This window comes from Carcharodon carcharias, chromosome 37 (genome assembly GCF_017639515.1).
Source record: "Carcharodon carcharias isolate sCarCar2 chromosome 37, sCarCar2.pri, whole genome shotgun sequence".
Taxonomy (NCBI): domain Eukaryota; kingdom Metazoa; phylum Chordata; class Chondrichthyes; order Lamniformes; family Lamnidae; genus Carcharodon; species Carcharodon carcharias.
The window spans coordinates 4,268,518-4,296,499 of NC_054503.1; the positions used below are offsets into that span (position 1 = coordinate 4,268,518).

The 27,982-nt window shown below is 55.5% G+C and overlaps 1 protein-coding gene across 2 annotated transcripts; it reads left to right on the plus strand.

Moving 5' to 3' along the window:
• Nucleotides 1-443: 443 nt before the first annotated feature.
• LOC121273011 (transmembrane protein 179-like) lies at nt 444-18,174 on the plus strand. 2 transcript variants are annotated; one of them, XM_041179946.1, is made up of 5 exons: nt 444-806; nt 2,385-2,601; nt 13,701-13,838; nt 15,630-15,708; nt 17,855-18,174. In XM_041179946.1, exons 1-5 carry the CDS (start codon nt 782-784, stop codon nt 18,044-18,046), a joined length of 651 nt encoding a protein of 216 aa, XP_041035880.1. In that variant the 5' UTR covers nt 444-781; the 3' UTR covers nt 18,047-18,174. The 2 variants fall into 2 exon arrangements, with proteins under 2 accessions (XP_041035880.1, XP_041035879.1); XM_041179945.1 differs by lacking the exon at nt 444-806 and having other exon boundaries at nt 2,151-2,601.
• The last annotated feature ends 9,808 nt before the right edge of the window (nt 18,175-27,982 follow it).

The window sequence follows — 27,982 nt, forward strand, 5'->3', positions numbered from 1 at the left end:
TTATTTTAAATCTGGAAGTTAGACGTTTTATTTGGAGACGTTCCCCAACCCCTCAGTGCAATGTGCCCAGAGGGTGCAGAAAGCGCTGAGTTTCCTGATATTACAGCAATGTGAGCATTATATGACTCAAGATAAGGGGCTGTGGAACCCTGATTAGAATGGCAAACTCAACCAACAGCATTAATGCACACACATACACAGGCAGTGAAATGAGATATTCAGCCCATCATGTCTGTGCCAGCCCTCTTGAAAGGGCTAATCCAATCCGTCCCACTCCCCATAGTCCTGCAAATGTTCCCCCCCCCTCCCCCGTCTTTAAGTATTTATCCATTCCCTTTTGAAAGTTACGATTGGACCTGCTTCTCCTCGGGGGGAGGACAAGGAAGAGAGAGACGAGACATGTAGAGATGAAAGGAAGTTTATTGCCTCGTGGTTTTAACAACAAAAAGCTGTGCTGTCCAAACTTATTCTGAAGTTCAGTGTTTGAACGAGAAAGTGTCTGCAATAGATCTCGAAAAAGGGCATCAGGATCCGAAACCAGGAGGGGTCTGGAGAGGGTAGCTAGGGAAGAAATTGTTCCCATTTGGCAGCAAGGTCAAGAACCAGGGTCATACTCAGCACCCCTACGATGATCACTGTCCAGCATGTTCCACTGGAAGGTGGGGGCACCTTCAGGGAAGGCAGGGCTGGGGAAGTCAAGGTAGACTGTGATGCCCTCTACAGTCAGACAGCCGGGTAGCAACAACTAAGCTCACACAAGAAGAAGAATGGGCAGTTGGACATGGAAACTGCATCCTTCAGGGCTGGTGAGTAGAAAGCTTTGTCTAAACAGCAAAAAGGGCATTGCTACCTGCCACTGAATGCTGAGTCCTTACATTGAATTTATAGCACAGAAACAGGCCATTCGGCCCATCAACTCCAATATTTATGCTCCACACGAGCTTCCTTCCATGCCCTCTTCATCTAATCCCATCAACATATCCTTCTACTCCTTTCTCCCTCATGTGTTTAACCAGCTTCCCATCTATATTATTCCTCTCGACCGCTCCCTGTGGGAGTGAGTTCCATGTTCTCCTCACACTCTGGGTTAAAAAAAAAAGTTTCTCCTGAATTCCCGATTTTTAATCATTTGTTCATGGGATGTGGGTGTCAATGGCTCAGCCAGCATTTACTGCCCCATCCCCAAATTGCCCTTGTTCAGAGGGGCAGTTAAGAGTCAACCACATTTGCTGTGGGGTCTGGAGTCACATGTAGGTCCAGACCGGGTAAAGACAGCAGATTTCCTTCCCCTAAGGGGACATCAGTGAACCAGATGGGTTTTTATGACAATCAATCACAGTCATCATTAGACTTTTAATTCCAGATTTTTATTGGATTCAACTGCCATGGTGGGATTTGAATCCAGGGTCCCCAGAGTATTACTCTGGGTTTCTGGTCTAGTGACAATCTTCTAAGCCACTGTTTCACCACACAAGGCCCTAGTTCTGGTCTGGCCCACAAGTGGAGACATCGCTACCCAATCAAAACCCTTTCAGAATTTTTAAAGACGTCTATCAGGTCTCCACCCCCAGCCTTCTCTTTTCTAGAGAAAAGACCCCCCCACCCCCCACCGTGCCCGTTCAATCTTTCCTGATGGGTCACAATCCTCTCAGTTCTGGTACCGCCCTTGACCATGTGACACAGACCTTCAAAAAGTCCCAACGGAGTGGATAGGGAGAAACGTTTTCCTGGGTTGGCGGAAGGGTTGAGAACCAGAGGACGCCGCATGGGGGCGACTGGCAACAGAAGCACCAGCCGCCCGAGGAGAAACTGCTTTCACGCAGCGAGTGGTTGGGATCTGGAATGTTCTGTCTGAGAGGGCGGTGGAGGAATGTTCAAACGTGGCAAAAAAAAATGGCCAAAAAAAAAAAAGATTTGCAGGGCTGGGGGTGGGGGGAAGGCAGGGGAGTGGGACTGTTGTGAAGAGCTGGCACAGATATGATGGGCTGAATGGCCTCTTTCCAGTGCTGTAACCGTCCTAGATTTTGAAACTACCTCCGAATCCTTTTTTCTGAGCTGCGCACAGTGGGATCTGACCAAGGTTTGATAGGAAAGGCTTTAAATTCTGAAGGGGGAGTTTGTCACAAGTGCAATGTAACTTTGGGCCCCGATATTCCTATCAAGACCGTCCAGGGAGGCAAAGGGTTAAAAACCCAGTCAGTGGTTGTGGGCCAGACTGTGGGGACAGTGAACGCCCAACTGGGATTTCAGAGCCTTTGCTTGTCAGTGTTGCAGGTCAGTGTTGCAGAGAGAGATGGAAATTCAGAATAAGCTGCTCTCTACCCAGTGCTGTGCCTATTTACTGGCTCTGCTCTTCTCCCTGTTTGTGGTGGTGCCGCTGGCAGAGAATGGACGGGAATTTAAAGGGAGGTGCCTGCTCTTCAGCCGGGCCTTTTGGAGACAGGAGAACACCAGCGGCTCGCTGATCAGCCACTTTGTGGTGGAGGAGTGGGGACCCCCGGCTGCCTGCCAGTTCTGCACCTTTGTCGGCTTCTTCACCCTCATCTTCTGTGCCGTGCAGGGCTGGAGGACTCTCTTCTACCTCTGCAAAGGACATGACGAGTAAGTTTTGAGCCCACTCCCAGTTGATATCATCTTCTCACTTTGACACCCCCCCTCCTCCTCCACCCCAGAGCATCCACCCCCAACCCCAACCCCCACCCCCACCCCCACCCCCACCCCCTCAGGAACAAATGCAGCCGCTCTCTCACTCTGCTAACTTCTCAATGACGGGGTTGCCAGTTTTTTGCTCCATTTCTTACTCTGTCCCTCCGCCACACCCCCAGTGATGCCTCTGCCACCCTACCTCCCTCCCCTCCCCCTCCCCCTCCCCTCCCCCCTCCCCCTCCCCTTCGCCTCCCCTTCCCCCTTCGCCTCCCCTTCCCCCTTCGCCTCCCCTTCCCCCTTCCCCTCCCCCTCCCCCTCCCCCTCCCCCTCCCCCTCCCCCTTCACCTCTCCCTCCCCCTCCCCCTCCCCCTCCCCCTCCCCCTTCACCTCTCCCTCCCCCTTTCCCTCTTCCCCCCCACTCCCGCAGCCCCTCTCCCCCTCCCCCTCTCCCTCTCCCCACTCCCTCCCCCACTCCCCACACCCCCTCTTGCTCTCTCCCCCCTCGCTCTGTACCCCTCTCCCCCCCTCCCCCCTCTACTCCCCCTTCCCCCCCTCACCCCTCACCCCTCCCCCTCACCCCTCCAGCTCCCTACCCCTCAGCTCCCCCCCCGCTCTCTCCCCCTCCCTGCTCTCTCCCCGCTCTCTCCCCCTCCCTGCTCTCTCCCCACTCTCCTCCCCCCTCCCTCCCCGCTCTCTCCCCCCTCCCTCCCCGCTCTCTCCCCCCTCCCTCCCCGCTCTCTCCCCCCTCCCTCCCCGCTCTTCCCCCCGTCCCTGCTCTCTCCCCACTCTCCTCCCCCCTCCTCCCCTCCCGCTCTCTCCCCCCTCCCTCCCCGCTCTCTCCCCCTCCCTCCCCGCTCTCTATCCCCCCTCCCTCCCCCTCTCTCCCCCTCCTCCCCCTCTTCCCCCCGTCCCGCTCTCCCCCCCTCCCCTCCCTCTCTCCCCCCCTCCCTCCCCGCTCTCCCCCCTCCCCCCCCGCTCTCCCCCCTCCCCTCCCTCCCCGCTCTCCCCCCTCCCTCCCCGCTCTCTCCCCCCTCCCTCCCCTCCCCGCTCTCCCCTCCCCCCCTCCCTCCCCGCTCTTCCCCCCCTCCCTCCCCGCTCTCCCCCCTCCCCGCTCTCCCCCCCTCCCCTCCCTCCCTCTCTCTCCCCCTCCCTCCCCGCTCTCCCCCCTCCCTCCCCGCTCTCCCCCCTCCCTCCCCGCTCTCTCCCCTCCCTCCCCGCTCTCCCTCCCCTCCCTCTCCTCCCCCCTCCCTCCCCGCTCTTCCCCCTCCCTCCCCGCTCTTCCCCCCTCCCTCCCCCTCTCCCCCCTCCCTCCCCGCTCTCTCCCCTCCCCGCTCCTCCCCCCTCCCCCCCGCTCTCCCCCCCTCCCCTCCCCGCTCTCCCCCCCCCCCTCCCCGCTCTCCTCCCCCCTCCCTCCCCGCTCTTTCCCCCCCGCCCCTCCCCGCTCTTCGTTCCCCCCCTCCCCTCCCCGCTCTTCCCCCCTCCCTCCCTCCCCGCTCTTCCCCGCCCCCTCCCCGCTCTCCCCCCCCCTCCCCTCCCCGCTCTTCCCCCCCCTCCTCCCCTCCCCGCTCTCCCCCCTCCCATTCCCCGCTCTCCCCCCTCCCCTTCCCCGCTCTCCCCCCCCCTCCCCTCCCCGCTCTCCCCCCCTCCCCTCCCCCCCCTCCCCCCTCCCCGCCCGTCCCTTCCCCCCCTCCCCTCCCCGCTCTTCCCCCCCTCCCCTCCCCGCTCTTCCCCCCCTCCCCTCCCCGCTCTTCCCCCGCCCTCCCTCCCCGCTCTTCCCCCCCTCCCCTCCCCGCTCTTCCCCCCCTCCCCTCCCCGCTCTTCCCCCCCTCCCCTCCCCTCCCCGCTCTTCCCCCCCTCCCCTCCCGCTCTTTCCCCCCCTCCCCTCCCCGCTCTTCCCCCCCTCCCCTCCCCGCTCTTCCCCCCCTCCCCTCCCCGCTCTTCTCCCCCTCCCCTCCCCGCTCTTCCCCCCCTCCCCTCCCCGCTCTTCCCCCCCCTCCCCTCCCCGCTCTTCCCCCCCCCTCCCCTCCCCTCCCCGCTCTTCCCCCCTCCCCTCCCCGCTCTTCTCCCCCTCCCCTCCCCGCTCTTCCCCCCCCTCCCCTCCCCTCCCCGCTCTTCCCCCCCCTCCCCTCCCCTCCCCGCTCTTCCCCCCCTCCCCTCCCCCGCTCTTCCCCCCCTCCCCTCCCCGCTCTTCCACCCCTCCCCTCCCCGCTCTCTCCCCCCTCCCCTCCCCTCCCCGCTCTTCCCCCCCTCCCCTCCCCGCTCTTTCCCCCCCTCCCCTCCCCGCGCTCTCCCCCCGTCCCTCCCCGCTCTCCTCCCCCGTCCCTCCCCGCTCTTCCCCCTCCCTCCCCGCTCTCTCCCCCCTCGCCTCCCCGCTCTTCCCCCCCCTCCCCTCCCCGCTCTTCCCCCCCCCCCTCCCCTCCCGCTCTCCCCCCCTCCCCTCCCCGCTCTCCCCCTCCCCTCCCCTCCCCGCTCTCCCCCCCTCCCCGCCCCGCTCTTCCCCCCCTCCCCTCCCCGCTCTCCCCCCTCCCCTCCCCGCTCTTCCCCCCCTCCCCTCCCCTCCCCCTCTTCCCCCCCTCCCCTCCCCTCCCCGCTCTTCCCCCCCTCCCCTCCCCGCTCTTCCCCCCTCCCTCCCCGCTCTTCCCCCCCTCCCCTCCCCTCCCCGCTCTTCCCCCCCTCCCCTCCCCGCTCTTCCCCCCCTCCCCTCCCCGCTCTCCCCCCCTCCCCTCCCCGCTCCCCCCCTCTCCCCCCCTCCCCCTTCCCCCCCTCCCCTCCCCGCTCTTCCCCCCCCCCCCCCCCCCTCCCCTCCCCGCTCTTCCCCCCCTCCCCTCCCCGCTCTTCCCCCCCTCCCCTCCCCGCTCTTCCCCCCCTCCCCTCCCCGCTCTTCCCCCCCTCCCCTCCCCGCTCTTCCCCCCCTCCCCTCCCCGCTCTTCCCCCCCTCCCCTCCCCGCTCTTCCCCCCCTCCCCTCCCCGCTCTTCCCCCCTCCCCTCCCCGCTCTTCCCCCCCTCCCCTTCCCCTCCCCGCTCTTCCCCCCCTCCCCTCCCCGCTCTTTCCCCCCCTCCCCTCCCCGCTCTTCCCCCCCTCCCCTCCCCGCTCTTCCCCCCCTCCCCTCCCCGCTCTTCCCCCCCTCCCCTCCCCGCTCTTCCCCCCTCCCCTCCCCGCTCTTCCCCCCTCCCCTCCCCGCTCTTCCCCCCTCCCCTCCCCGCTCTTCCCCCATCCCCTCCCCGCTCTACCCCCCCATCCCCACTCTTCCCCCCCCGCTTTTCCCCCCGTCTTTCCCCGCTCTCCCCCCACTCTCTTGCTCCCTCTCCCCCCCTTCCCCCTCTCCTTCTCATTTGATCTCCCTCATTTCCTCTCTCTCCCTCTCTCCTGTCCTCCCTCTCCTGCCTCTCTCTCTCCCTTCCTCCCCTCTCTCTCTCCCTTCCTCCCCCTCTCTCTCTCCCACCCTCTCTCCCCCTCCATCTCCCTCTCACTCTGCCTCTGTCCTTCCCTCAAATTCTTTCTCTCTATCTCTCTCTATGTGACTCTCTCTGTCTGCCTCCCTCTCTCGACTTCTCTCCCGTGACCTCTCCCTTCCATCTCCCTCTCCCTCGCTCCGTCCTTCCTCCCCTCTCCTACCTTGCAGACTCTCTTGAATTTTAGCCCCGTGTCTGCCCCTTGTGTCCCTCTCCCCAGCACCGTCAGAGAGTGAGTACATGGGGCTGATCGACCAAGGGAGGGAGACATCGCAGACGAGTCCGAACCTGCCCTATGTGTTACCTACCCACACACACACACACGCACACACACCCCAGTTTCCAGGAAGGATCCCTAGGTAGCGATCGTGGGGGGTGCCGGGCTTGAGGGCGGGGGGGTGGGGGGAGGGGAGGGGCAGGGAAACTGAGGCTCAGCATGGAACCTCCCACCCAGCCCTGATCGGCCAACCTAGCACAGAGTGCAGGTCGAAGCTGGGATGTGGTCTCTTTGCCACGGCAGAGCCACTTGAGGGGGCATCCGGAGCCATTTCAACCTCCGTCATGAGCCCCGGATTCTCTGTGGCCACGCCTGAGCCCCATTCCAAGCGCCGGACGGGAATTCATTCCCGTTAGTTTGTGACGGGCGGAGGCCCTGTTTTCCCTCAAGCCTGCTCCACCGCTCTGTCACAACAGGGGGCGCTCAAACTGCCCTTTGATTGCTCTACATCCCACGATGCCCTTAACCTGACGAATAAAAATCTGTCCGTCTGCCTTAATTGACACCCCATCCACCCTCCGCTGCATTTTCCGGGGGGGGGGGACGGAGGGAGGGGGGGGTGGAGGCAAAGCGTTCCAGATTTCCCCCCTGTGTGAAGAAGACATTGCCCCTGAACACGCTGGCTCTCATTTTAAGGTTCTTGTGCTGGGTAACACCCCCACTGCCACCAAAGGAAATAGTTTCTCTCTCTGTCTTTATATATATATTTTTTTTTTATAAATTCACTCACAGGATGCAGACGTCGCTGGCTGGGCCCAGTGTTTACTGACCATCCCTGGTTGCCCTTGAGAAGATTGGGGGTTTGGGGTTGGGGGGGTGGGGAGCTGCCTTCTCAAGCCGCTGCAGTCCCTGGTGGTGTAGATGCACCTGCCACGCTCCTGAAGACCTGTCCTTCCTCAGCCTGCGAAACTCGAAGGGGTGCGAGTTTACCCAACTTAGTCCCCGGGGTAATGTTCACTGGTGGTGAAGTGTAGCTCATGCCACTTGCTGCAGTTTGTGGTGAGTGGGTTGGCAGGTGGGGGAGGGGGGTGGTGGGGGTGAGTGGGAGGAGGAGGGGGTCCCGGTTTGACCCACCCCGTCCCCACCCCCGGGCCTCCCTGTTCTGAGCTGGTCCCGACCTGGACGGTGTTAGTCACTGTTTGGTCAGTCCCCTACCCCTGGATTAGAGGAGGGGCAAACCTTCCTGACGCTGCAGGATGTGGAATAACAAACAAGTCCACAAGAAACAGGGGGGAGGAGCAGGCCACTCGGCCCATCGAGCCTGCTCCGCCTCTCAAGACGATCCTGGCTGACCTTGGGCTTCAACTCCACTTTCCCGCCCGCTCCCCACATCCCTTCATTCCCCGAGACCCCAAAACTCTCTCCATCCCACAGCCTTAAACTTATTCAACGATGGAGCATCCACAATCCTCTGGGATAGAGAATTCCAAAGATTCACAACCCCTTTGAGTGAAGTAATTTCTCCTCATCTCAGCCCCTTATCCTGAGACTGGGCCTCCGTGTTTTAGATTCCCCCGACCAGTGGAAACAATCTCTCGGTGTCCACCCTGTCACAAACAGTTCAGAATCTTGTAGGTTTCAGTGAGATCCCCTCTCGTTCTTCTAAACTCCAGAGAATATAGACCCAATTTACTCAGCCTCTCATCATTGGACAACTCCCCTCATCCCAGTGACCAATCGAGTGAACCTTCGCTGTTCTGCCTCCAATGCGAGTATAAGGATGGGACAGGCCTTTGCTCTGCACTTAGATGCCTCCCCCACCCACCACCAACCACCCCCGCACCCACCACCACCACCACCACCACCAACAACCCTCCCCCACCACCCCTCCCAAGGTCGAATAGCACAAGAGTGTTCCCAATTCTGGTTGCGGCCTTTCCCCTCAAGTTTTGTCACATGACCTCGCCCCCCCTCCCCCCCCCCCCCCAGCGCGCTCAAGCAGTCTCCGACGGGATGGGGGAGGGGCGTGGGACGAAGCACAGCCGCTCTGTCAGAGGGCCGACACAGGCATGAGACGGGCTGAATGGCCTCCTCCATTTGCTGCGCTTTCCGCCGATCCTGAAACAAAGAGCCTTTAGAGAAAGGTTGAAAGGAAACGGCTTGCCCCTCCGGGTTTAATTCTCCCCCACACCACCGTCCCCTCCCGACGGGAATTGGGGATGTTCAGCAGAGTCCAGCTGATTATCTTTAATCCCTGGAGATGCCGGGGAGGAGGCCTTTCGGTCCATTGTGCCTGTGCTTGCTCTTTGAGAGAGCTACCCAATCGGTCCCATTCCACCCCCCACCTCCCTCCCCTGCCCTGCCCCCACCCCCCTCCCCCCCATTCCCCACAGGCGCTCTTGCCCTGCTCACGATCCCGAAGCTGCATTTGCCTAGTGCCTGACCGTGTCCTCCTCCCCTCATCCCAACCGCTTCGCAGTCTCGTCGCCCTCGCGGCATTATATATTTCGACGGCGCGTAATTAGAAAGAGGGCTCGAAGGGCCACAGCACACAGGGACTGGAAAACGGGATGAGGACAGGTCGGTGCTTGATGGCCAGCACGGACGCGATGGGCCGAAGGGCCTGCATAACCCCCCCCCCCCCCGCCACTCTTAGTGTGGCAGCCGTTTTGCTGGTTCCTTTGGAGGGTGGCGGGTGGGGAGTGGGGCGGAGGGATTGGGGGTTGGGGGGCAAGGAGGGTGCAGGGTACAGTCCTGGGCCTGTCAGCTTATCCCGTGCGGGCCTGGGGTTTAGCTGCAGTTCTGCACACTATGTGCAGGGAGGTGCTCACCCTGCCCACACACGGTGAGTGCGCAAGGCAGCTGGTTAACGCTGCAGGGCCCTCGACACCTCCCCCTCCCCCTCCCCTTCCCCCCCTCCCCCCTCCCCCCTCCACAACCTTGCCTGTAATTCGATTATCGTCACTCGCAGGCACAGTGGATTCAATCACAGGCCCAATTAGATTGTCCGGACAGCAAATCTCAGCAAGCAGGAGGAGCCTTGTTAATGAGCTCACCCCTGAGTGCGCCTCTCGCACCATCTCTCTCTCTCTCTCTCTCTCTCTCTCACACATATCCCTCAGAGGCATGTTCTTTCTCAGCTTGTGCACTGGGAAGTGACCAGCTCCTTCCTCCAACATCACCCGAAAGCGCAGCATTCGCTTACACTGACAACGCCCCCCCACGCTACCTCTCTCAGCCCCTCTGCTCTTTGCTAAATGATCAAACTGCTTATCTGACCGACAGCCCGGTGCTGGGACGAGCAGATATTCCCTCCGAGTAGAAAGCTCGGGAAGACCAAAGCCGTTGTTTTTGTTCCCCGTCCGAGCTCTGTTCCCGAGCCACCGACCCCAGCCCTCTCCCCGGTGAAGACGGGATAAACCAGTCTGTTCAAAGCCTTGGTGCCAAACTCGAACCTGAAGTGAGCCTCCTAACAGCACCGACACTAACACATTGCCCGACTTCACCCGTCTCAGCTGATCGGCTGCTGGAAGCTTCATCCCTGCCTTTGCTACCTCCAGACTTGACTACACCAACGCTCTCTTGGCTGGTCACATTCCATCCCCCGTAAGCTTGAGGTCATCCAAAACCCCGCTGTCCATGTCTTAACTCAAGTCCCATTTCCTCTATCACCCCCTGTGCTCACAGACCAACACTGGCTCCCGGTCAAGCAACATCTTGATTTTAAAATTCTCCCCCTTGTTTTTAAATCCTTCCAATGGCCACACCCCCCTCTCCGCCTATCTCTGTAACCTCCTCCAGCCTCGACAACCCTCCCTATCTCTGTAACCTCCTCCAGCCTCGACAACCCTCCCTATCTCTGTAACCTCCTCCAGCCCCTACACCCCTCCCTATCTCTGTAACCTCCCCCAGCCTCGACAACACTCCCTATCTCTGTAACCTCCCCCAGCCCCTACACCCCTCCCTATCTCTGTAACCTCCTCCAGCCCCAACAACCCTCCCTATCTCTGTAACCTCCTCCAGCCCTTACAACCCTCCCTATCTCTGTAACCTCCTCCAGCCCCAACAACTCTCCCTATCTCTGGAACCTCCTCCAGCCCCAACAACCCTCCCTATCTGTATAACCCCCTCCAGCCCCAACAACCCTCCCTATCTCTGTAACCTCCTCCAGCCCTCTACACCCCTCCATATCTCTGTAACCTCCTCCAGCCCTCTACACCCCTCCCTATCTCTGTAACCTCCTCCAGCCCCAACAACCCTCCCTATCTCTGTAAACTCCTCCAGCCCCAACAACCCTCCCTATCTCTGTAAACTTCTCCAGCCCCTACAACACTCCCTATCTCTGTAACCCCCTCCAGCCCCAACAACGCTCCATATCTCTGTAACCTCCTCCAGCCTCGACAACCCTCCCTATCTCTGTAACCTCCTCCGGCCCCTACAACCCTCCCTATCTCTGTAACCTCCTCCGGCCCCTACAACCCTCCCTATCTCTGTAACCTCCTCCAGCCCCTACAACCCTCCCTATCTCTGTAACCTCCTCCAGCCCCTACAACCCTCCCTATCTCTGTAACCTCCTCTAGCCCCTACACCCCTCCCTATCTCTGTAACCTCCTCCAGCGCCTACACCCCTCCCTATCTCTGTAACCTCCTCCTGCCCCTAGAACCCTCCCTATCTCTGTAACCTCCTCCAGCTCCTACAACCCTTCCTATCTCTGTAACCTCCTCCAGCCCCTACAACCCTCCCTATCTCTGTAACCTCCTCCAGCTCCTACAACCCTTCCTATCTCTGTAACCTCCTCCAGGCCCTACACCCCTCCCTATCGCTGTAACCTCCTCCAGCCCCTACACCCCTCTCTATTTCTGTAACCACCTCCAGCCTCGACCAGCCTCCCTATCCCTGTAACCTCCTCTAGCCCCTACAACCCTCCCTATCTCTGTAACCTCCTTCAGCCCCTACACCCCTCCCTATCTCTCTAACCTCCTCCAGCCCCTACACCCCTCCCTATCTCTCTAATCACCTCCAGCCCCACCGCCCCCTGAGACATAAAACGGGTGGGGCTTAATGAGGGAACTGAACAGTGTTCCGAGGGTAGAGTGAGTCTAACTACAACTGCACTTTCGAAGAGCCAGCACAGGCACGATGGGCGGAATGGCCTCCTTCTGTGCTGTAATTTGCTCTGATTCCTGTCGTGGATGTTATCGGGGTTGTGTGGGAATGTCACAGAAGTGGAGAAGTTGAGGAATTTGATTTTTTTAGTAAGATTTGAGAGAGATGGACAGGGCCCCAGATGAGACCACCCGGGTAAATGGGCTGGGAGGCTGGTCCCAGCAGCTGTTGACGCAGTGACAAAGGGGATGCATTTAAGATGAGCACAAGCAGAAGACAAGGTTAGGAGAGCAAAAATTGTTCCTGCGCAAAGGGAGGTCGGAATGTGGGACTCTGTCACAGACTGATGCTGAAAATGAGGGCAATTCGCTAGGAGATTGAAAAAGAAAAATATTAACGGGTTGGGGGAGTGAGGGGGAGAGTGGGATTAGACTGGGTGGGATATTAAAGGGTGGGGGGCGTGAGGGAGAGAGTGGGATTAGACTGGGTGGGATATTAAAGGGTGCGGGGAGTGAGGGGGAGAGAGGGATTAGACTGGGTAGGATATTAAAGGGTGCAGGGAGTGTGGGGAGAGTGGGATTAGACTGGGTGGGATATTAAAGGGTGCGGGGAGTGAGGGGGAGAGTGGGATTAGACTGGGTGGGATATTAAAGGGTGGGGGGCGTGAGGGAGAGAGTGGGATTAGACTGGGTGGGATATTAAAGGGTGCGGGGAGTGAGGGGGGAGAGTGGAATTAGACTGGGTGGGATATTAAAGGGTGCGGGGAGTGAGGGGGAGAGAGGGATTAGACTGGGTAGGATATTAAAGGGTGGGGGGCGTGAGGGAGAGAGTGGGATTAGACTGGGTGGGATATTAAAGGGTGCGGGGAGTGAGGGGGAGAGAGGGATTAGACTGGGTGGGATATTAAAGGGTGCGGGGAGTGAGGGGGAGAGTGGGATTAGACTGGGTGGGATATTAAAGGGTGTGAGGGGGAGAGTGGGATTAGACTGGGTGGGATGTTAATGGGTGTGGGGAGTGAGGGGGAGAGTGGGATTAGACTGGGTGAGATATTAAAGGGTGCGGGGAGTGAGGGGGAGAGTGGGATTAGGCTGGGTGGGATATTAAAGGGTGTGGGGAGTGAGGGGGAGAGTGGGATTAGACTGTGTGGAATATTAAAGGGTGAGGTGTTTGGGATGGTGCTCGTAGCCCGGGGCATGGATGGATGGGAATTTATGTGGTCAATGATTGAGTCACACTATTTAGGCGATGGCAGTGGTTGGTTACTCAATGGTTGGCGCCTGCCTGAGTTGGTTTGGCAGGAGCGTCAGTGTTCTTGTTTGCAATGTTGCAATGGTCTGTTTGGCATCTGATTTGAGTTTGCAGAGTTGTCCTGGAGAATAGACGGTGGATGCTGGAGCACTGAGATAAACACAAAACGCCCTGGAAAGACTTAGCAGGTCTGTCAGCATCTGTGGAGAGTGAAACAGAGTGAACCCTTTCAAGGCCAATATGACTCTTCTTTGGAACCGAAGAGCAGAAGAAATGAAGGAGGGTCACACCGACTCGAAGCATTAACTCTGTTTCTCTCTCCGCAGATGCTGCCAGACCTGCTGTGTTTTCCCAGCATTCTCTGTTTTTGTTTCAGGTTTCCAGCCTCCGCAGTAGTTTGCTTTTATCAGAGGCAGGAACGTGATGGGTTTTATGCTGTTGAAAGAGTGGGGGAGGGTCAGGATGAAAGGGAAGGTCAGGGATAGCTTTAAGGGTGGGAGAGAGAAGATACCAAAGATGTCATGGAACAAAGGGCAAAGGGAGGGGTCATGGGAGCAGTAAAGAAACAAAGTATTAGTCCGGAGTGGGTGTTAATGGCAGAATTAAAGGTCTGTAAGGAAAAACGTGAAATAGACTTGCACTTGGGGGCGGGGGAAAGAAATTGAAATTGAGGACAGAGTTCAGAAGTTGCTGAGCTCAATGTTGAGTCCAGAAGGCTGTAAACTGCCTGACTGGAAGATGAGGTGCTGACCCTCTGGCTTGCGTTGGGCTTCACTGGAACATCACAGCAGGCCGAGGACAGGGATGTGAGTGTGAGAGCAAGGTGGTGAATTGAAATGACCGGATGTGGGCCTTGTGTTGTTGGGCAGCAGTGCTGAGTTGGCATGGGCCGGTCTCGTTGGCATGAGACAGTGGGCTGACCTGTGGTCTCCGAGCCACAGCGGGGGAGAGTCCGATCGGTGGTGGGTGTACTCTACCTCGGTGGTTATGACAGAGTGTCCCGTGTTTGATTTTGTCTGTTCCTTCCAGCACGTTCTTCTCTGCATTCCTGAACCTGTTGCTGAGCTGCTCAGTGTTGTTCCTCACCATCGTCGCCAGCGTGATGATCAGCGTGGGCTTCAACATCTGGTGTGATGTGGTCACCGACCACGGTAACATGCCCATGAGGTGAGTCTGCGATTTTCCAAACAGCGGATGCTCCAGAGCCGACAGCGCACAAGGCTAGCACAGAGCACAGTGGGCTGAATGGCATCCTCCTGCTGCCCTGTGTCGTTCTGAGAGCGTGAGGTGAACCAAGATACTAAGCTTTGGGCTTCAAGAGCCCATAGATTTCAGGGGGAGGTGATGGTCTGAGGGAGGGGAGGGGGCAGCTTTGAGATCTTGTGGGGGTGGGGGGGGGCAGAATTAATTTAAATTGTAGATAGTGTGCGGGGAGATGCACAGAAACAATCCCTGGGCCATCAGTCTGAAGAGCTGGGGCGTTCATCCCTCACCCAACACCCCGCTTGTCTGCTCATCGTCGCCTTGCTGTTTGGGGGAGCTGGCTGTGCGCAAATTGGCTGCTCCGTTTCCCACGTTGCAAAAGTCGGCCACAATTGTTTTGGTACGTGGGGTTATGGGGGGGGTCGGTGGGTGGGGTTATCGGGGGTCGGTGGGTGGGGTTGTGGGGGGGTTGGTGGGCGGTGGTGGGTGTGGGGGGTCGGTGGGTGGGGTTGTGGGTGGGGTTGTGGGTCGGTGGGTGGGGTTGTGGATCGGTGGGTGGGGTTGTGGAGGGGTCAGTGGGTGGGGTTGTGGATCGGTGGGTGGGGTTGTGGAGGGGTCGGTGGGTGGGGTTGTGGAGGGGTCGGTGGGTGGGGTTGTGGATCGGTGGGTGGGGTTGTGGAGGGGTCAGTGGGTGGGGTTGTGGATCGGTGGGTGGGGTTGTGGATCGGTGGGTGGGGTTGTGGAGGGGTCAGTGGGTGGGGTTGTGGATCGGTGGGTGGGGTTGTGGAGGGGTCAGTGGGTGGGGTTGTGGATCGGTGGGTGGGGTTATGGAGGGATCGGTGGGTGGGGTTGTGGAGGGGTCGGTGGGTGGGGTTGTGGAGGGGTCGGTGGGTGGGGTTGTGGATCGGTGGGTGGGGTTGTGGAGGGGTCAGTGGGTGGGGTTGTGGATCGGTGGGTGGGGTTGTGGATCGGTGCTGGGGTTATGGAGGGATCGGTGGGTGGGGTTGTGGGGGGGTCGGTGGGTGGGGTTGTGGGGGGGCTTGGTGGGCGGGGTTGTGGGTGGGGTCGGTGGGTGGGGTTGTGGGGGGTCGGTGGGTGGGGTCGGTGGGGTTGTGGTTTGGTACGTGGGGTTATGAGGGGTCGGTGGGCGGGGTTGTGGGGGGGGGGGTTGTGGATCGGTGGGTGGGGTTAGGGAGGGGTTGGTGGGTGGTGTTATTGGGGGGTTGGTGGGTGGGGTTATGGGGGGTCGGTGGGTGGGGTTGTGGGTCGGTGGGTGGGGCTGTGGAGGGGTCGGTGGGTGGGGTTGGTGGGTGGGGTTGTGGGGCCGGGTCGGTGGGTGGGGTTGTGGGGGGGGGGGGGGGGGGGGGTCGGTGGGTGGGGTTGTGGGTCGCTGCTGGGGTTATGGAGGGGTCGTGGGGGGGCTGTGGGTAGGTGGGTGGGGTTATGGGGGGGTTGGTGGGTGGGGTTGTGGTGGGGGTTTGGTGGGCAGGGTTGTGGGGGGGGTGGGTGGGTAGTGTTGTGGGGGGGTCGGTGCTGGGGTTATGGAGGGGTCGGTGGGTGGGGTTGGGGGTCGCTGCTGGGGTTATGGGGGGTCGGTGGGCGGGGTTGTGGATCGCTGCTGGGGTTATGGAGGGGTCGGTGGGTGGCGCTGTGGTTCAGGCCGGCCGCGTTGGTGGTGCTGGACCGAGGGGCTGAGCGTTTTCCCCGTGTTGTCCTGGGATTTACTCCTCCTGCTTCTCTTCCTTCCCTCGGCAGCTGTGAGGAGATCCAGTCGACAAACCTCCACCTGGACGTCGACACGTCCGCTTTTTACGTCCACTTCAGGATCGCCCAGGTGAGTGCGCAGCCATCGCCGTGGAAACCTCGCCAGCGGAAGGGGCATGACCTTTCCCTCACACCCCTCCCCTTCACCACTCCCCCCTCCCCTGCCTCGCCTCGCCTCGCCCCACTCCGCCCCCACTGTGTGACTCGGCAGTGAGGAGCTCTACCTCGCATGGCGAGTCAGGAGGGATCGAGTCGCCTCGGGGTGTGGGGGGTGGTTTTGACCCCTGAGATGGGTCTGTGGCCGGCACTCTCTTACCTCTTGGGTTTGAGTCCTACTCCAAGACTTGAGCACACAATCTAGGCTGACCAGCATTCTCAGTGCTAGCCCTGAGGGACACCGCACTGTCGGAGGGTCAGTACTGAGGGAGTGCTGCACTGTCGGAGGGTCAGTACTGAGGGAGTGCTGCACTGTCGGAGGGTCAGTACTGAGGGAGTGCTGCGCTGTCGGAGGGTCAGTACTGAGGGAGTGCTGCACTGTCGGAGGGTCAGTACTGAGGGAGCGCCGCACTGTCGGAGGGTCAGTACTGAGGGAGCACCGCACTGTCGGAGGGTCAGTACTGAGGGAGTGCTGCACTGTTGGAGGGTCAGTACTGAGGAAGCGCTGCACTGTCAGAGGGTCAGTACTGAGGGAGTGCTGCACTGTTGGAGGGTCAGTGCTGAGGGAGTGCTGCATTGTCGGAGGGTCCGTACTGAGGGAGTGCTGCACTGTCGGAGGTCAGTACTGAGGAAGCGCTGCACTGTCAGAGGGTCAGTACTGAGGGGGTGCTGCACTGTTGGAGGGTCAGTGCTGAGGGAGTGCCGCACTGTCGGAGGATCAGTGCTGAGTGGATGCCGCACTGTCGGAGGGTCAGTACTGAGGGAGCACCGCACTGTCAGAGGGTCAGTGCTGAGGGAGTGCTGCACTGTCAGAGGTTCAGGACTGAGGGAGCGCCGCACTGTCAGACGGTCAGTGCTGAGGGAGTGCTGCACTGTCGGAGGGTCAGTACTGAGGGAGTGCTGCACTGTTGGAGGGTCAGCACTGAGGGAGTGCTGCACTGTCAGAGGGTCAGTGCTGAGGGAGTGCTGCACTGTCGGAGGGTCAGGACTGAGGGAGTGCCGCACTGTCAGAGGGTCAGTGCTGAGGGAGTGCTGCACTGTCGGAGGGTCAGTACTGAGGGGGTGCTGCACTGTTGGAGGGTCAGTGCTGAGGGAGTGCCGCACTGTCAGAGGATCAGTGCTGAGTGGGTGCCGCACTGTCGGAGGGTCAGTACTGAGGGAGCACCGCACTGTCAGAGGGTCAGTGCTGAGGGAGTGCTGCACTGTCAGAGGTTCAGGACTGAGGGAGCGCCGCACTGTCAGACGGTCAGTGCTGAGGGAGTGCTGCACTGTCGGAGGGTCAGGACTGAGGGAGTGCTGCACTGTTGGAGGGTCAGCACTGAGGGAGTGCTGCACTGTCAGAGGATCAGTACTGAGGGAGTGCTGCACTGTCAGAGGATCAGTACTGAGGGAGTACTGCACTGTCGGAGGGTCAGTGCTGAGGGAGTGCCGCACTGTCAGAGGATCAGTACTGAGGGAGTGCTATACTATCGGAGGCACCGTCTTTTAGATGAGAAATTCAGCTGAGGCCCATCTGCCCTTTCATGTGGACGTAAAAGATCCCATGCCCACCAATGGAAGAAGAGCAGCGGTGGTGGGAGGAGGAGGGGGGGTTGGGGGGGGGGGGTTGTTGCGTGATGAGGGAGGGGGGAATGGGGGGGGGGATGGTACTTCTACTCACATTGCCGTTTGTGTGGGAGCTTGCTGTGCACAAATCGGCTGCTGGGTTTGTAGTGACCTTTCAAAACAAGTGTATCCATGGCTGCAAAACGCTTTGGCACCGTGCGAGAGAAACCCGCTGCGGTAGCAAGTCTTGCCTGAGAAACGGCACCTCCGACAGTGCGGCACTGCGAGGGTCGACTTTGACCATGGACCCCGAGTCTGAGGAGCGGAGGCTCGGGGGTCCTGTGGTTGCCGGCTGACGGAGGTCTGGGGCTCATGCCACCACCTTAAAGGCGACGCGGGCTATCGGCGGGTTGGAGAAGCCGTGAGAAAGCCTCCGTTTTTTTCTTGCGTCCGATGCTGAACCTCTCTCTCTCTCTCTCTCTCTCTCTCCCTCTCTCCTCCGTCTCCCTTTCCAGTTCGGCCTCTGGAGCATTTGGACGATATGGGTCCTGCTGGGCGTGCTGGCCTTCCTCAAGGTCTACCGCAACTACAAGCGCAAGGAGCTGGCGCGCTGCCTCTCCCGGGAGAAGGAGCTGCTCCTGGATCACTCCACTCGCAGGCGCCCTCCTCCGGAGGAACAGGCGGACCTCCCCAGTGTCTTCATCTGAGCCCAGGGTGCCACGCGGCATTGCCAGGCAAGAAGAAGCCTCTTGGTAAAGACAGCATCAAACCCGAGCCCTCGGGCCCTTATATAAAAAGCCCTTAGTGGGGTCAATAAGTTATCGCCTGCCCCATTTATACACTGGGTGGGAGGGGGGGGGAGATTATCAACCTCAGTTTGTTTTCTTTTTGTTGGCATTTGCAGTCTCTCTCCTCACAGCCACTCCGAAACGAGGTTCAACTCTTGTCGTGTTTGTCTCCCCCACAACCCCACCCCACCCCCTACCCCCCCCCCAACACACCCACACACATACACACACTCACTTTCCACTTTCCACTTCAGTTGCCCGTTAATCATCTTTCGCTTTGAGTTTCCTGATGTCCCCCAGCCCACTTGTACTCGGGCAGGTGGATCCTGAGCAGGTCTCCGCTCCCTCCTGCGGGGCCTGGCCCTTCGTCCGCCCGCTGAGTGAACTTTCACCCCCTGTCCGACCGCCAGGATTGCCTCAGTGCAGAGTTGGCTTCTGGGGCACACGCGCCGGAGGGCTTGGTATGTGGACTTTCGTGGAAACCAGGAGCAGAAGTAGGCCATTCAGCCCTTCGAGCCTGTTCTGCCATTCATTATGATCATGGCTCCATCTCATCACCACATTCCCACTTTCTCTCCATACCCTTTGATGCCCCTGATATCCAAAAAATTATATTCCCCCTTCCCTACCACACCATCCCCTTTTCACAGGGCTGGGGACTATCTGTAGCTTTCCCCCCCCCCCCCCACAACCCTCCCACACTCCTCACCCCCACCCCCAAACAATTCCTCTCAGGGGTTTGTGGGGTTAAGCAGGGGTGGGAGAAGAGGGGGATTGGAGCAGAAAGCAGCTCCCGAGTGTAACCGATCACCATCCAGTGACCCCCGTGCCCTGGAAGATGCTTGCGGCATAGACGAGGGCACGAGCAGGTTTCTGCCTGTGATGCCCGCCACAGTCGAGCAAACCCGTTGCCTTGGGCTGCGGGCGAAGCAAGGTCATTTTGGGGGCGGTCCCTGGAATTGAGCTGTTACCCTCAGGAGAGGAGTGGTGATGAGGAGGGTCGTGGGGGGAGGGTGGGAGGGGGGCAGTGGGTGCGTAGGACGGGATCATGAACTAAGGAGTCCCGGGACAGGCGTCCGATTTCCACTCACTCAAAGCTGTCAGATCAGAAACTGTACTGGGTGGATCGGCGGAGATAAAATTCAGGAGAAGTGCAAGACCAACTTCCTGTCACACACTAATGGAATAAAGTTCAGCTCTGCCCTGTGTTTATTAGCTGGAGTTTTGTTTAAGTTATTATCAGTATAAACAGTGTTACTTGTGTGTCAACCTGTCTGGTCCCTTTGTATTTATTAAACAACAATGAAAATGAGACTGTGTTTTGTGCTAATTTCTCCAGCCTTAGATCTTTTACTTTCTTTCCACGTTTCTCACTCTCCTCATCACCTCTTGATGTAGCTCTCGTTTAGTCCTGTCTCTGCCTGTCTGTCTCTCTCTGCCCATCTCTTTCTCTGTCTAAAAACAAAAAAAACTGCGGATGCTGGAAATCCAAAACAAAAACAGAATTACCTGGAAAAACTCAGCAGGTCTGGCTCTGTCTGTCTCTCTCAGTCACTCTTTTTCTCTGCCTGTCTTTTGTCTCTCTCTCTCTTTATCTCTCTCTGTTTCTCACTGTCTGTCTTTCTCTCTGTCTGCCTGACACTTTCAGTGCAATCTACCACTCTAACTCCTACATGGTAACAGATGTGACAGAGCTGTCATCTAGGAGCTCAGTCCCTCTCTCTTGGCCTCCACCTCTCTCTCTCTCTTGCCCCCCCCTCTCTCTTCTGCCCTCTCCCTCTCTCTGCACCTTGCTCTCCCTGAACCTCTCTCTCTTTCTCTCCCCTTCCTCTACCTCCACCCACCCGCCCACCCCACCACCACCCCCCCCCCATCTCTATCTCTGCATCCCTCTCTCCGCCTTCCTCTCTCTCAGCCCCACCGATGACCCCCAACTCTCAGGAGGCCACAGATAAAACCAAAGACGGGCAGGCAGCTGGGCCCCGATCAGGTTTCTGTGGCAACCGAGACCCAGGCTGGATCTGTTTGTTGGTGAGTGGGTGGGTGGGTGGAGGGAGCGGCCTAAGAACATTCAGTAAGACAGAGCAGAACTTGATCAATTTGTCACTCTGAAGGATTGGCTGCCAAGAGCTCACCCGCCTGAGCAGCTGTTTAATGGAGGCTGAATTTCAATTAACTTTCTCCAGTTCCACTCTCCTTTCCTGGAGCCTGCTGACTCTCGCTGGGGAATGGGTCAGCCAGATGCTCTCACTCCCTCGTCCATGACTGATTCCTTAGCCCTAGCCTACCCCTGCGTTCCTCACTTTTCACTGCAGGAGGTTGGGGAAGGGGTGGGGGGGCGGGGGTGGAGGGTGGAGGTGGGAGGGGAGGGAGGGTCGCTGGGACCCTGGAAGCTATTACCCACACCAACCCCCCCTCTCCCTACCCACTGAAACAAAGGTTCTGAGGCCAATCGCGATGCCCCTGGCTGCAGGCAGGAGGGGGAAAGGTGTGGTTTTTTTTTTTAATTATTCGTTCACGGGTTGTGGGTGTCGCTGGCTAGGCCCGGCGTTTACTGCCCGCCCCTAGCCATCCCATTCCCGGCTGGGGCTCAAGTCCCACTCCGGAGGTTCCAGCGCAAAACCCAAGGCTGTTGTTCCCCAGTCCAGCGCCGAGCGAGTGTTGCACCAGCACAGGTGCTGTCTTTTGGACGAGGTGTTAGCTAAAGCTCTCTCGGGTGGATGTTAAAGATCCCACGGGCGCAACAGGAAGGAGAGTCCAGGGGGGCGGAGCGGTGGGGGGGGGTGGGGGTGGAGGAAGGGGAGTTCCCCTTCCCCACTGGTGTCCTGAGGCCAATATTTATCCTTCAACTGGCATCACTCAAGCATTCTCTGGTCACGTTGCGGCTTGTGGGAGCTTGCTGTGCACTAATTGGCTGCCGCGTTTCTTACATTGTAACAGTCCGTGATGCTTCAAGGGAAATAAAATGCTTCCTTGGCTGTGAGGTTGGGGTAGGGCACTACAGGAATGCAGGTTCTTCTCACTTCTTTGCAATGAATGAATTGAATTTTCAGAGAAAGTGAAGGGGCAGTGGGGGGTGGGGGAGAACCCCTCCCCCCCCTGTATCTTTCATTGACCATCCCTGTGATTTTTCTCCCTGGGTTGCTTGAAGCTATATCCCGGAGATTAATCTTCAATTCAATCCAGGCAACCCTGGCAGTGAGGGGGGTGGTGGTGGTTCTTGGGTTGGGGGAAGTGAGTCTTGCAGAGTTCGAGTTGGTGCGCTAGCTCCACCTTGTGTTTCGGCTGAAAATGGCGCGGCCAGCACCACATGAAGCATTAAGAGCAGAGTCACTGTCTGCAGATCCCAAGGCCCTTGCTCACATCACCTGTCGACGCATATCCGCATCCTCCTGACACTCCCTGTCTGCAGATCCCAATATCCTCCCGGAAATGTTGGCATTCAGAGGGACTTGGGTGTCCCTGTGCAGAGCTGGCGCGCAGCTACCAACAAACAATTAGGGAGGCAAGTGGTACGCTGGCCTTTGTTACAAAGGGATTGGAGGTTAAGTCTTGTTAACAGTCCCGTGGTAGCACAGAACTAGCATATTGCTGAAAAGGGAGACCTGTTGTGGAAGCTTTTCATTGTGCACTCAGCAAGACAAATGCAAGAATGCCAAATTTCAAAGGATTACAACAATTTATACTACAAGGAGAAAAGGCTGCTGGTTGGTTGGCAAGTCAACTCTGACTGGACAAGTAGCTTGAGGAGCCTATAGAGTTCGTCGTTGCTTTCTCCATGGCAATGCCTTGGCCGACCAATCAGCACCTCTTTTCTCCTGTAATATAAATTGTCGTAATCTTTTGAAATCTGGCGTTCTTGCCTTTGTCCTGTTTGAGTGCAAGGCGAAAAGCTTCGACACGTCTCTTTTTGTAGCAATAATCAGGTCCTGTTGCAATCGTATTGGGGTTTGGTGACGCCACGCCTAGAGTATGGTGTACAATTTTGGTCTCTTTGCCTCAGGAAGGATGTATTTGAAGGGAGTACAGCAAAGGTTCACTAGACTTGTACCTTCAATACAAGGGCTATATAATAAAGAGAGATTGAGTAGCATGAGAGAATTTCGTTTGGGATTTAGAAGGATTGAGAATTGGTCTCATTGTAAGATTAAAAATTCTTTAATGGGGTAGATGCTGAGAGGATGTTTACCCCTGGCTGGAGAGGATAAGGGGTCAGCCATTTAGGACAGAGATGAGGAACAATTTCTTTACCCAGGGGGTTGTGAATCTCTGGACTCCTCTACCTAGAGAGCAGTGGATGCTCGGTCGTTGAGTTTATTCATGACTGAGTTCAGTAGGTTTTTGGACAATCAAGGGATTAAGGGATACGGGGATAGTGCAGGAAGGTGGAGTGGAGCTAGAAGATCAGCCATGATCATATTGACTGGTGAATCAGGCTCAAAGGGCTGAACTATGCAATTCATAGAATCATTGAAGGATTGCAGCACAGAAGAGACCATTCAGCCCACCACGTCTGTGCGGCCCTCTGCAGGAGCAACTCATCTAGTTCTATTCCACTGCCTTTTCCCTGTTTCCTTTCTCTCCGGAATTATCCAATTCCTTTTCAAAAGCCGCAATTGCACCTGTCTGCACCACACTTTGAGCACTGCATTCCAGATCCGAACCATCCGTGGCATAAAAAAGAAAGTTTCTCATGTCTCCAATGCTTCTTTTGCGAATCACCTTAAATTCGGTGCTCTCTGGTACTTGACTCTTCCACCAACAGGAACAGTTTCTTCCTATACTCTCTATCTAGACCCCTCACGATTTTGAACGCCTCTATTAAATCTCTCAACCTTCCTTCTCTAAGCAGAACAGCCCCAGCTTCTCCAATCTATCCACCTGGCTGAAGTCCCTCATCCCTGGAGCTATTCTCATGAATCTTTTCTGCACCCTCTCCAATACCTTCACATCCTTCCTAAAGTCTGGTGCCCAGAATTGGATACAATACACCAGTTGAGGCCAAATCAGTGTTTATCTTACATGTTCACCATAACTTCCATGCTTTTGTGTCAATAACACCCAGGATGCATTATGCATTATTAACCACTCTCTCAACCTGTCCTGCCACCTTCAATGGTTAGTGCTCATATATCCCCAGTCTCTGAACGCCCTTTAGAATTGTACCCTTTATTTTTCTTTGCATCTCCTTGTTCTTCGTACTCTTACAATCCCCGTTGAGACTGAAAACTTTTAAGAAAGAACTTCCCCACAAAAATAACCAAAGGACAAAATTTCACTTTTTGACACTTTTACTGTAACAAATAAACCAAAGTCAACAAAGGTTAAACATTAATTAATGGGCAACTGTACATCAAACTGAAGAAGAAGGTATGTTTTGTGTTAATTAACTAACGCAACCAAAATATGCCTTAGACAATGCTTTTACTCTACACCATGGGCTCTGGCAAATTTGTAGCATTAAAGAGACAGTCTCAAAGTCACTCCTGGCTCTTCAGCAGAGGCTCACCTGCCATGCCAGGTCAAAACTTCTGAAGTCTTTCGACAATCGTTCCACTGTGCCTGAATTCTCTGGATCTGTTTATCGCCAGCCAGGCATACCTCGACGAATCTCCCTCTCCTTCAGCTCACAATGGTCCTGACGATCCAGAATTCCAGAGGTTCCACTATCTGATCCTTTGGAATGGTTTAGTCAGCGCTGGAAAAGCCATTTTCCCCATAGGCAGTTTTAGTTCTGCTCCCCGCCATTCCTTATGGAAAAGTGAAGGCCTGTCCCTGGGACAGTTTCAATTCTTTTCCTGCCTGTGTCTCAGTAGCAGCCTTTTCCTGTTCTATGAGGACTGAAAGAGCTGCCACTTGACACCTCAGTTGGTACCTGTTTGTGCTTTCCTCTCCATGGGAACCCAAGATCACCGGGACTTCTCAGAACTGAGGTGCTTACCAGGAATTCTGGTTATACATTCCTTTCCAGAATTCTCTGTTCAATTTGAGTTCAAGGGGACATTTTAAAACATAATCTTCGTGTCACTTCACACTTCTAGTCTAGGCTATTAAGTAATATGAAAAGAAGCAGTGGTCCCAACTCCGACACCTGGGGTACCCCATTATATACCTTCCTCAAGACCAAAAAGCAACAAGTTATCCCAACTCTCTGTTTCTTGATGCTCAGCCAATTTTGTATCCATGCTGCTACTGACTCTTTTAATCTATGAGCTCTAACTCTGATGATAAGCCTGTTATGTGGCACTTTATCAAATGTCCTTTGGAAGTCTCTGTACACCACGTTAACAGCATTACCCACATCAACCCTCTCTGTTACCTCATCAAAAAGCTCAAACAAGTTAGTTAAGCATGTTCTGTCCTTAACAAATATGATCTGGCTTTCCTTAATTAATCCAAATTTGTCCAAGTGACTGTTAGTTTTGTCTAGAGTTATTGTTTCTACAAGCTTTCCCACCAATGAGATTGAACTGATTGGCCTGTCGTCATCGGGCTTATCCTTACATTTTTTTTTTAAACAAGGGTGTAACATGTGCTATCCAAGCGACTCAGCCTTGTGGGTGTGCTGGTGTGACACCAGCTACTATTCATCCTTCACAATCCAGAACTCAAGCTGCTGCAGCTAACAATGTTTCCTGTACATGTGGTTGTCCAGGGCACAGGAAGCGTCCTGGAGTTCCCACATGAAACTGGATGCGCACTCCACAGGTCTGAGCTGGCCTGCCATGCTTCTATGTATTAAGAGAATTAAACTTACTACGTAAATAACTGAAGACTCGCCAGATACTCTCATGTCAGCTGTTTCTCCTTTACTGATGCCTCTTCATCTATAGAGTTAGTTATTTTGTTTTTAACTTAACTCTTATTATTTAAATAGCTCAGATGTTAATTTACTGAGAAATTCAGACTCGGGTTACTATTCCTTGTTATTTAATTTTAACTAGATTTGATGAATTAATTTAATACTGATTGTAGTCATATGATAAATGATCAAATTGGCTTTAGTTTTTATACTAATTAATCGATCTAATCTTATTTTATAATTGTTTAATTTAGATTGGATTAACAGTTTACCAGCATACTCACTCCACATCAGTCACTTGTGCCATCATTTTATGGTACTTCCCCAACCTGCCCCCTTGTTAGGTTCAGTCTCAGTCTCATAACGGATCACAGATACTTTAATATTGCTGAAAAGTGGGAAGTGTTGTTGAAGCTTTTCACCTCATCAGGACAAATGTAAGAATGCCAAATTTCAAACAATCACAACAATTTAGACTACAGGAGAAAAAGGTGTTGATTGGTTGGCAAGTGGACTCTGATTGGCCAAGCTGTTGCCATGGAGAAGGCAACGGGGAACTATAGGCTTTCCAGGGTAATTCAGAAAAGGAGCAAGGCTTGAACATGTTCATTTTGTTTGCAGAGAATGGGTCCCTGTGTACGAATGTATATCGCTTCAAGCAAGTGTATGTGAGCCACGTTACAAGCTGGACTGATTATCTTAAATTGGTTGTTAGTGTAGCCTTTAGCGCACTCAGGATTGTTCATCAAGTGCTGACGAATTGGGGAATCACGTCTAACAGTGGACATTTTGTTTTCAGTTTTGCAAGCGCGGGATGATTGAATACAGCCTGTATGTTGCCGATTACGGAAAACCCGGAGGAACATGCCTTGATTAGATCAGCCAATCGCTGGGACGTACAACCTAACTCACATTGCACCAGCACTGAAATTCATACCCGGCGTCGCTCATTGGGTAGTAGGTGGAACATCTTTTTTTGATCTATGCTTCTTACTAACTCCCTATTCATCCCATCAATAGCTCTTCAAGGGTTGATTTAAAAAAAACCTTGATTAACTCTCCTCTTAGCCTTCTGCACTCCAGTCTGGCAGTTGTGTCACTTAGTCATGCTTCAGTTTTGAAATTTTCGGCTAATTCCGTACCTCCTTTGCTCCTGATGATGAAGTTGAAGATAAACGTGGATCCGGTTCTGCGATTACCTGCACCGCGCGCAAGGCATTTTTGACCAAAATTTGTGCTGGTGGATAAAATGGTGGTGCCACAGCCTCATCTGAGGTTATTCAGTAATTTCTATTGGACAACACTGACAGGCCAGTTAGTTTTGCCTCAGTTATGGGGAAAAATTCTAGAGTTAGAGTTAAGGTCAAAATTAAAAAAACATTTGGAAAACCCATAGGCAAATTGGGGGGATGGGGTGAGTGTCAATTATTTGTAATAAATGTATTAGGGAAGAAAATACAATGGAGGTCATTTGCATAATGGATTTCCAGAAGGCATTTGCCAAAGGGCCACTCAGAAGAGGTGGCTTGCAGAAATATCGAAGAAAATAGCTGAGAAGAGGTATGCTGTGGAGAGAAAGAGAGAGAGATAGAGAGAGAGAGACAGACAGAAAATGTGCTGAGGTGAATGATGGAGACGGTACTGCCTGGAAAAGAGAAAGGCCTTAGACCAGATGGAAAGATGTACTGGTGAGAGACTTAAAACGTGACAGGAGTTTAAGAAGAGATGGAGACAGATGATAAGCATTGTGGCAAGCCAAGTAAAGTGGGAAAAGACGGAAAAAGAAGAGACCCCAGTGCCAGTAACGAGGGAGCTCTGCACCATTGGAGGTGCTGTCTCTTGGATGAGATGTTAAACCTTAGTCTGCCCTGTCAGGTGGGCATAAGAGAAAACACGGTCACCATTTTAAAGAATAACAGTGGGGGGTGGTGCTCTGCAACACTCATTTACCCATCAACCCACAGACTAATTCCTGGGGTGGAGGGTCTGTCCTATGAAGAGAGATTGAGGAGTTTAGGCCTATATTCTCTGGAGTTTGGAGGAATGAGGGGGGAAGGGCATCGAAATGTACAGAATTCGTAAGGGTAAAAACAAAAAAACTGTGGATGCTGGAAATCCAAAACAAAAACAAAAATAAAAATACCTGGAAAAACTCAGCAGGTCTGACCGATCTGCGGAGAGGAACACAGTTAACGTTTCGAGTCCGTATGACTCTTCAACAGAACTAAAGAAAAATAGAAGAGGTGAAATATAAGCTGGTTTAAGGGGGCGGGGGCAGGACAGGTAGAGCTGGATAGAGGGCCAGTGATAGGTGGAGATTGCCAAAAGATGTCATAAACAGAAGGACAAAGAGGTGTTGATGGTGGTGATATTAGCTGAGGAATGTGCTAATGGTGACATTAAGGGTAGAAAGCAGGACGAGCAAGGTACAGATAGCCCTAGTGGGGGTGGGGTGGGGGGAAGGGATCGAAATAGGCTAAAAGGTAGAGATAAAACAATGGATGGAAATATATTTAAAAATAATGGAAATAGGTGGGAAAAGAAAAATATATATCAATGCCCACATGTCCATCCTTGGCTTGCTGCAATGTACCAGTGAAGCTCAACGCAAACTGGAGGAACAGCACCTCATCTTCCGACTAGGCACTTTACAGCCTTCTGGACTGAATATTGAGTTCAACAACTTTAGAGCATGAACTCTCTCCTCCATCGCCACCCACTTTCCGATCCCTCTTTTTTCCAATAATTTATATATATTTTTCTTTTCCCACCAATTTCCATTATTTTTAAATGTATTTCCTGCTTTCTCAGCACATTTCTTAGCTAATATCACCACCGTCAACACCTCTTTGTCCTTTTGTTTATGACATCTTTTGGCAATCTCCACCTATCACTGGCCCTCTATCCAGTTCCACCTGTCCCAGCCACCCCCCCCCCCCACTTAAACCAGCTTATATTTCACCTCTCTTCTATTTTTCCTTAGTTCTGTTGAAGAGTCATACGGACTCGAAACGTTAACTGTGTTCCTCTCCGCAGATGCTGCCAGACCTGCT

Coding starts and splice junctions, on each gene's coding strand:
- LOC121273011 (XM_041179945.1), top strand. CDS start 2,294: ATGGAAATTCAGAATAAGCTGCTCTCTACCCAGTGCTGTGCCTATTTA. Junction 2,602..13,700: donor CTCTGCAAAGGACATGACGA/GTAAGTTTTGAG, acceptor TGTTCCTTCCAG/CACGTTCTTCTCTGCATTCC. Junction 13,839..15,629: donor CACGGTAACATGCCCATGAG/GTGAGTCTGCGA, acceptor TTCCCTCGGCAG/CTGTGAGGAGATCCAGTCGA.